We start from the raw sequence: 9,682 nt of genomic DNA, 5'->3' as shown, positions 1-9,682 counted from the left end.
TGAAAATGTTGCACAGGAAGTGATGCATGTATTCCCCCTAACCAATCAAGTCTTTCTGAGATTTTAAACAGCCCACAATTATTTTCATTTTGTCAGTCAGTCATTCATAGTAACAAAGAAAAACAGTTGTTAAAGCTACAGTCAGTCCATATTAAGATGATCAGAATCTGCCTTCTTTGGGGACTTCTCTCTCAAGTGTGTAAGTGCATGTCCTAATCTCACGTAATATTTAAAGGAACAGTAAAATTGAAAATCGAAATGAATAGCACTATCTTATTGGAAAGTCATATCTAAAGGTAATGAAATATATTCAGTTTGGACAGCAATGTGACCGATATATCTTCAGGCAATTTGAATTGCAGTAGTTTGATGACTTAATCTAGAATATACACTGTTATTCAAAGGTTTAACATGTCCATTTCCATTTGAAATTGACATCTGATTACGTTCACATTTTGGCAGGCCTGATTCAGACTGAAGATGCTCCTCAACCAATACCAGTGACTACTCGTCTATTTGGAGACACTGTATCTTTGCCGTGTCCTAAAGCGGAATCTGAACAATTCCTGTACTGGTACAGACAAACTGTTGGCCAACTGCCCCATATTGTTGCATCTGTATCCTATGCATCAGAACCTGTACTTAAAGGAGAGTTTAAGAACCCACGTTTCCATGTGGAGGAATCTCAATATGTGTATAATCTCATTATCAGAAATATCAGCACATTAGATGAGGCAACATACTTTTGTGGAATGGGGACAATGTACGGTATGAACTATGGAAATGCAACATTTTTGGCTGTGAAGGGTAATTTGATTTAAATTACATATTTCAATATTCACCAAGTGTTTTTGTGTATTATTATACATACAGTAGATGTACACTGCTATATACTGTAGATGTTCAGAAAAATTATAGACAATCTTGCTGCAGTATGCTTAGAAAGTGGATATACATGGATGCGTGTCATAATAGTAAAATGTAAAGACACTTGTCATTTTTGGAGACAGGTTTTTGAAATGACAACTTTACGGTATAGCTAGCAAAAGAGTGTAGAAACGGTAGCTAACTAACTTTTACTGTAAACAACTCTCAAGCTGGCTAGCTAAGCATCTTGGCTGACTGTGGGGTGAATAAATTTGAATAATTACTGACAACTAAATAAAAGGTTTACAGTTAATTAGCAACCGCACCACTCTTTTCTAGCAAGCAAAGCATTGTTTCCAAAACTGCCATGTGCCTAAAAGAATGTTTACTATTTAAAATTCTATGACGTCTCCACTTTACAAGCTTATGAATAATTATTTTCTTAATACAATTACACAATATAGGACACAATCACCCTACATTGGTGCAGCAACCAGTTTCTGATCCAGTCCATCCAGGAGACTCTGTGATTCTACAGTGTACAGTACTCTCTGAGACCTGTACAGGAGAACACAGTGTGTACTGGTTCAGAGCTGGATCAGGAGAATCCCATCCAGGAGTCATTTACACCCCTGGGAACATGAGTGATGAGTGTAAGAAGAGCCCTGAGACTCCATCTCCTACACAGAGCTGTGTCTACAGCCTCTCTAAGAACAACCTCAGTCTCGCTGATGCTGGGACTTACTACTGTGCTGTGGCCACCTGTGGGGAGATCCTGTTTGGCAACGGAACAAACCTAAATATTGGTAGGTAATGAATATTATGTGTTGTAGTGTAGAAATTATAGAAGGTTTAGTAATATTTAAGTGGTGCATGTACATTGAGTGTACAAAACATTAAGAACATCTTCCTAATATTGAATTGCATCCCCTTTTGCCCTCAGAACAGCCTCAATTCATTGGGGCATGAACTATACAAGGTGTCGAAAGTGTTCCACAGGGATGCTGGCCCATGTTGACTCCAATGCTTCCCACAGTTGTGTCGAGTTGTCTGGATGTACTTTGGGTGGTGGACCATTCTTGATACACATGAGAAACTGTTGAGCATGAAAAACCCAGAAGCCTTGCAGTTATTGACACACAGAACCAGTGTGCCTGGCACCTACTACCATAACCCGTTCAAAGGCAATTCAATATTTTGTCTTGTTCATTCACCCTCTGAATGTCACACTTACACAATCCATGTCTCAATTGTCTCAAGGCTTTAAAATCCTTCTGTAACCTGTCTCCTCCCCTTCACTTGGATTTAACAAGTGACATCAACGGGATCCTAGCGTTCACCTGGATTCACCTGGTCAGTCTGTCATGGACAATGGTTTGTACAGTCAGTGTACAGCACGTTGGTTGAGATCTATGTGTCTTTTGCTATAACAATATTCACATCATTGACCAGAAATGAATGTTCAGCTGTAAATTCTTAGATGTTGTAAACAAAATACAACCTGCTGATAGTTATGAATAACTTATTTAAAGAAACACAAACGTAGTTTTTCTATTAAATCTCTCCTTCAAAATGTGGCTTTAATCAATCCATGACTTTTATATGATAATGATAACAATTTATTTAATGTGTATATCACTTTTCATTACAAAAATAATATCAACGCTTTAAAAATCAAAACAAAATGACAAACACAATAAATATAAATTGAGATGATGGAGATGGAGATTGAATGTCCCTCGTCAAATCAGAATGATGGATATGGAGATTGAATGTCCTTAGGTAGATTAGGATGATGGAGTTGGAGATTGAATGTCCTTAGTCATACTAGGGAAAGGGAGTTGAGGAAGTTTGGGCTGAAAAGGCAGGATAGAGACAAAACAGAGAGCCCCTCATCATAGCACTACACCTGCTTTTCCTGCATTCAATTCCTTCATAGAAGCCGCTCCTTTCTGTAGCTACTGGTCGCACATTACCAAAAATGTAGCAACCACCTGGTTGATGCCACGGCTACTGAAAGGGCATGAAAAGTCACCAGAAATCAACAGTTGCTAGGAACAGTCCCTGATCCTCCTCTGCCATTTCCAGACGCTCTTCTTATTTTAATATTTTATTTTAATATTTTTTGTTTAACCTTTATTTAACTAGGCAAGTCAGTTAAGAACAAATTACTTACAATGACGGCCTACCAAAAGGCAAAAGGCCTCCTGCGGGGATGGGGGCTGGGATAAAAAAAAAATATATATAATGTATATATATATATCTAAATATAGGACAAAACACACATTAGGATTTAGAGAGACAACACAACACTACATAAAGAAAGATCTAAGACAAAAACATAGTGAGGCAGCAACACATGACAGCACAGCATGGTAGCAACACAACATGACAACAACATGGTAGCAGCACAACACGGTAGCAGCACAAAACATTATTGGGCACAGACAACAGCACAAAGGCCAAGAAGGCAGAGACAACAATACATCACGCAAAGCAGCCACAACTGTCAGTAAGAGTGTCCATGATTGAGTCTTTGAATGAAGAGAAGAGATTGAGATTAAACTGTCCAGTTTGAGTGTTTGTTGCAGCTCATTCCAGTTGCTAGCTGCAGCGAACTCAAAAGACGAGCAACCCAGGGATGTGAGTGACCAGTTTACAGAGGAGAATAAAGTGCAGTGATGTGTCCTATAAGGAGCAATGGTGGCAAATCTGATTGCCCTAGCTGCTTGAGAGCACCCTTACCTGCCGATCTAATCTAGCATGGGTAGGATCTAGCATCTGTAATCTAGCATGGGTAGGATGGTCATCGGAATCAGGCTTAGTTTGGCAGCTGGGGTGAAAGAGGAGCGATTACAATAAATCTAGAATTGGATTCCTCTAACTTTAGCCTGCAGCTTTGATATGAGGAGAAGGACAGTGTACCATCTAGCCATACTCCCAAGTACTTGTATGAGGTGACTATCTCAAGCTCTAAACCCTCAGAGGTAGTAATCACACCTGTGGGGAGAGGGGCATTCTTTTTACCTAACCACATTACCTTTGTTTTGGAGGTGTTCAGAACAAGGTTAAGGGTAGAGAAAGCTTGTTGGACACTAAGAAAGCTTTTTTGTAGAGCATTTAACCTGTTGGGGCTAGGGGGCAGTATTTTCACGGCCGGATAAAAAACGTACCCGATTTAAACTGGTTACTACTCTTGCCCAGAAACGAGAATATGCATACAATTAGATGATTTGGATAGAAAACACTCTAAAGTTTCTAAAACTGTTTGAATGGTGTCTGTGAGTATAACAGAACTCATATGGCATGCAAAAACCTGAGAAGACTCCATGCAGGAAGTGGCCTGTCTGACAAGTTGTAGTCCTTCTGTTGCATCTCTATCGAAATTACAGCATCTGTGCTGTTACGTGACACTTTCTAAGGCTTCCATTGGCTCTCTAAAGCGTTCAGAAAGCGGAATGATGCGTCTCCTGTCTCTGGGCAAAGTACAGCAGCAGAGTTTGTAAGTGGCCTGCCTGGGGACAGTGAGTCTGGAGATGCGCGTCCACGAGACTTCGCCATTTTTTTCTTTCACTCTTTGAATGAATACAACGTTGTCCGATTGGAATATTATCGCTATTTAACGAGAAAAATAGCATAGAAATTGATTTTAAACAGCGTTTGACATGCTTCGAAGTACAGTAATGGAATATTTTGAATTTTTTTGTCACGAAATGCGTGTTACCCTTCGGATAGTGACCTGAACGCACGAACAAAATGGAGGTATTTGGATATAACTATGGATTATTTGGAACCAAAACAACATTTTTTGTAGAAGTAGAAGTCCTGGGAGTGCATTCTGACGAAGAACAGCAAAGGTAATCAAATTTCTCTAATAGTAATTCTTAGTTTAGGTTGCCCCAATCTTGGTGGGTGTCAAATTAGCTAGCCTGTGATGGCTGAGCTATGTACTCAGAATATTGCAAAATGTGCTTTCGCCGAAAAGCTATTTTAAAATCTGACATAGCGTTTGCATAAAGGAGTTCTGTATCTACAATTCTTAAAATAATTTTTGTATTTTGTCAATGTTTATCATGAGTAATTAGTAAATTCAATTTTTATGCGATTTTCTCGTAAAATAGCGAAAATATTCCGACCGGGATACGTCGTTTTCGTTCAAAGACTGAAAATGTAAAATGGTCTCTTCACGTGCACGCGCGCACCCGTTTCATTTTTCTCAGATCGACCACTATCCAAATGCGCTACTGTTTTTCAGCCAGGGACTGCAGAGTCATCATTCCCCGTTCTGGCGCCTTCTGAGAGCCTATGGGAGCCTTAGAAAATTTCACGTTACAGCAGAGATCCTCTATTTTCCATAAAGAGGCTATAGAAGGCCAAGAAATGGTCAGACAGGGCACTTCCTGTATGCAATCTTCTCAGGTTTTGGCCTGCCATATGAGTTCTGTTATACTCACAGACACCATTCAAACAGTTTTAGAAACTTTAGCGTGTTTCCTATGCAAATCAAACAGTTATATGCATATTCTAGTTTCTGGGCAGGAGTAATAACCAGATTAAATCAGGTACGTTTTTTATCCGGCCGTGAAAATACTGCCCCCTATCCTAAACAGGTTAATTACGTGGTGATTAAAGTAACTAACTTTGGCCTTCCGGATAGCCTGACTGCACTTATTTCTCATTTGCCTGAACGAGAGCCAGTCAGCCTGAGTATGCGTGTGTCGAGCCTTTCGCCAAATGCAATTCTTGAGGTGGAGTAACTCGGCAAGATCACGGTCGAACCAGGGACTGAAAATTACATCAAAGTTGGATCAGCCTGTAGTGTGGTTTTCCACTTTAATTTTGAGTGTGACTCCAAATCCAGACCTCCATGGGTTGATAAATTGGATTTCCATTGATTATTTTTGTGTGATTTTGTTGTCAGCACATTCAACTATGTAAAGAAAAAAGTATTTAATAAGATTATTTCTTTCATTCAGATCTAGGATGTGTTGTTTAAGTGTTCCCTTTATTTTTTTGAGCAGTATATATATATGTATATCTTTCTTACTATTTTATTGTAATATACATGGTGGTATATAGCTCTCTTACTATTTTATTTTAATATAAGGGAGGTATATATATCTCTCTTAATATTTTATTTTAATATAAGGATAGTACACATTTCTTCATATTTTATTTTAATATACAGGTGGTATATATCTATTTTACAATTTTATTTTAATATAAGGGTGGTATTTATCTCTTTTACTATTTGATTTGAATACAATGGTGGTATATATCGCTCTTATTATTTTATTTTAATATAAAGGTGTTATGTATCTTTTACATTTTTTTACTTTAATATAAGGGTGGTATATATCTCTCTTACTATTTCATTTTAATATAAGGATGGTATATCTCTCTTACTATTTCATTTTAATATAAGGATGGTATATCTCTCTTACTATTTTATTTTAATATAAGGGTGGTATATATCTCTCTTACTATTTTATTTTAATATAAGGGTGGTATATATCTCTCTTACTATTTCATTTTAATATAAGGGTGGTATATCTCTCTTACTATTTTATTTTAATATGTATAACATGTATATCGACTCTCATTATTACATTTTTTCTTCCTTTCAGAAAGATCGCTGGAACATGTAGTCATTGGACTGGGAGTGACATCAGTTTTCTGTGTGATTGTAATCATTATACTGGTCTTCAGCAGAAATACAAAGCCAATTTCTGAACATTATAAAGGTGAGCTCTCTGGTATTACAAACTGTAGTTGAACACCTAATACATTTTACGATTAATGCACAATACTTGTCAGCAAGTATAATACCTCTGTCTATAACTTTTGTCATGTTGATGCTTGTTTTTATTCATGTTAACAGTGAGTGTTGCTCAGCATATTGGACATGACAACTCAACCATCAAATGTGATCAGGTAAATAAATACAGTTGTTATAATATTGGCCTGTTGGTAGGTGATTTCCAAAATGATACTAGATACTCTAATTATCTGACTATTATTATGACTACATTTGTATCAAAAACCAACAACACGATGATGATTAGCAGGAACAAGACCCAGATACCCTGAATTATGCTGCATTGCATTTCTCTGAGAGGAAAACTAAAAGAGGAAGAAAGAAGAGAGAGTCACCACAGGAGAGTGTGTACTCTGATGTCAGGTACTCAGATTGGGACTGAACATTGTTTGTGTGCAGAGGAATGGATGTAGTTTGGTAAATAAACTTTTCTTAATATATAATGTGTTTAAACAGTCATGACATTTTAGCCTTACTGATACAGTGACATTTTCTATCAAGTCAGACAGTGCCAAAATGTTCCCTATACCCATCATGAGGTTGCCACAACCTAGCCTATGAATGAAAGTTTACAACGTAGGTGCACACAGGTCGAGAGAAAGATTTGAGGTGACAGACAGTGACACATGAAATAACGCCTTGTACACTTTTACATACATCTAGCTGATCTAGGGTGTTATCATTAGTCCAACAGTTGCAAACAAGAGTTACTATTGGACGAATACAGGTATGTATAGCCCCATTTCATTACGTTTGCTTCCGTTTAAGAAAAGTTTTTTACCGAATCGGCGGAATGAATATACCCCTGATCACACGCAAAGAGCTCACTTTCATAGCCACATACAAACAGCTCGTTGTATTCCTTTTCGCATCTATGCGCTCTCCTCCTCTCACCTTTTCCCTTCGCTTATGAACTTCATAGCACAACACATCAGCTGTCTGTGACCAGGGGAAAAAACCTTTCCAAGCCAAACATTCATATCATAACCGCTACACACAGCCTACATCGTTGTCACCATATTAGCCAAAGTAACGTCATAGTCAACATAGCTAATAGAATTAACGCGTTAATTAACCCGCTTACAATCATGCAGTACAAGTCAGTAAGCAGTTTAGTACCTACACCAGATGGCCCTGTTTGCAATAAATTAGTAAAACCAAAAGCTTACCTTGACTTGAAAGAGTTACAGTTTTGGGTAGTTATTGCCAGCTAGCTAACATAGCATCCCTTTGTTTGAGCCGGGTGTTGGCTAAACTAGCTAACTGCATATGCTAGCTAAGTATTTTTTTTAAAGGAATTAGTTTGTTCAAAACTGTTCAACTATTGTCTTTCTCTTTGAGTCAACTACTCACCACATTTTATGCACTGCAGTGGTAGCTAGATGTAGCTTATGCTTTCAGCACTAAATTAATTCTCTGATCCGTTGATTGGGTGGACAACATTTCAGTTAATGCTATAAGTGCTCTGATGAGTTTGAGGATGTCCTCCAGAAGTTGTAATAATTACTGTGTACGTCTATGAAGGCAGTGAGAAACATGAGGAGAATGGAAGCTAGCTGTCCTCCAGCTACACCATGGTGCCTACCCTAGAGAGTGCCGATGAGGCTACTGTAGACCTTCATTGCAAAACAGTGCGTTTTAATCAATTATTTGGTGACTTGAATATATTTTGTATAGTTTTATCTAAAAAGGATATATTTTTAAATGTTTCACAATTTTTATTTTTATGAAATTCACTAAGGAGGATGGTCCTCCCCTTCCTCCTCTGAGGAGACTCCACTGATGTAAGAAGCTCATTCTTCTAGGAGCGTTCTCTGTCAGAGCGGCACTGTTATGGAATGGCTTGCCCTGTCAGGTAGAGGGCCAGAAACCATTGAGGTCTTTAAATCACTCCTGGCCTTTAATCTGCAATTGTACTGTTATTTTAGACTTCCTTAGTGATTCTATGTTTTCCTCTTCTATTGTATCTCTTGTATCTCAGCACATTGTTTAGACATACTGTTTAACTGTGAGCCAACTCAGTGGCCTTGTGCTTAGTGTCCACCGTGAGATTAGAAGGTTGAGGGTTTGATCCCCGGTCAAGTCACTCCAATTACTCCAAAAATGGGACCGGATGCCTCTCTGCTTGGCACTCAGCATAAAGGAGATGGATTGAGATAAGTGTCCTATCCAGGAGGTGTACTTGTACATCAAGCTGCCTTCCGCTATAGAGTCAGTGTCACAGGGGTCGTTAAATGGAGACCAAGACGCAGCATGTATAGTGCTCATTCTGTTTCTTTAATGAATACACTTAAACAACAAAATAACAAAACGACCAACAACAGTCCCGTCAGGTCCACTAGACTAAACGAAAACAACTACCCACAAACCCCATTAGTTAGATCAGGGCTCCCCCTGACCTTGCCAAACTCCCCGTATGCCTCTTCGCCTCCTCTATTGGAGGATACAGTGCCTCATAATACCGTCGCTCCCTAATGGCTTCTTCCAATTCCTCCTTCGGGCGACGATACTCCCCAGCCTGGCTCCAGGGTCCCTTCCCATCCAGGATTCTTCCCACATCCACGACTCCAGGTACCTCCTCTCACGCTGCTTGGTCCTTTTACGGTGGGTAGTTCTGTCACAGGGGTCGTTGAATGGAGACCAAGACGCAGCGTGTACAGTGCTCATTCTGTTTCTTTTAGGAATACACATAAACAACAAAATAACAAAACGACCAACAACAGTCCCGTCAGGTCCACTAGACTAAACGAAAACAACTACCCACAAACCCAAAAAGGAAAACAGGCTGCCTAAGTATGGCTTCCAATCAGAGACAACGAAAGACACCTGCCTCTGATTGGAAACCATACCCGACCAAAACATGAAAACCAACACATAGAAATAGAAAACTAGAACAATCCCACCCAGAAACAGAAAACCCCAAAACACACAAAACAACCCCCTGTCACGCCCTGACCACTCTACTATGGCAAATTACCTCTTTCACTGGTCAGGACG

General features: G+C 39.0%; 1 protein-coding gene across 1 annotated transcript; it reads left to right on the top strand.

Annotated features, from left to right (window-relative positions):
* On the top strand, positions 1–7,142 carry LOC115169340 (signal-regulatory protein beta-2-like). The gene is made up of 6 exons (XM_029724866.1): positions 1–199; positions 463–807; positions 1,332–1,673; positions 6,495–6,611; positions 6,749–6,801; positions 6,936–7,142. Exons 1-6 carry the CDS (start codon positions 157–159, stop codon positions 7,065–7,067), a joined length of 1,032 nt encoding a protein of 343 aa, XP_029580726.1. The 5' UTR covers positions 1–156; the 3' UTR covers positions 7,068–7,142.
* Positions 7,143–9,682: the final 2,540 nt, after the last annotated feature.

The sequence above is a fragment of the Salmo trutta genome, chromosome 3 (assembly GCF_901001165.1).
Source record: "Salmo trutta chromosome 3, fSalTru1.1, whole genome shotgun sequence".
Lineage (NCBI taxonomy): Eukaryota > Metazoa > Chordata > Actinopteri > Salmoniformes > Salmonidae > Salmo > Salmo trutta.
The sequence above is the reverse complement of the archived record's forward strand: the minus strand, read 5'-3'. Positions and strand labels throughout refer to the sequence as shown.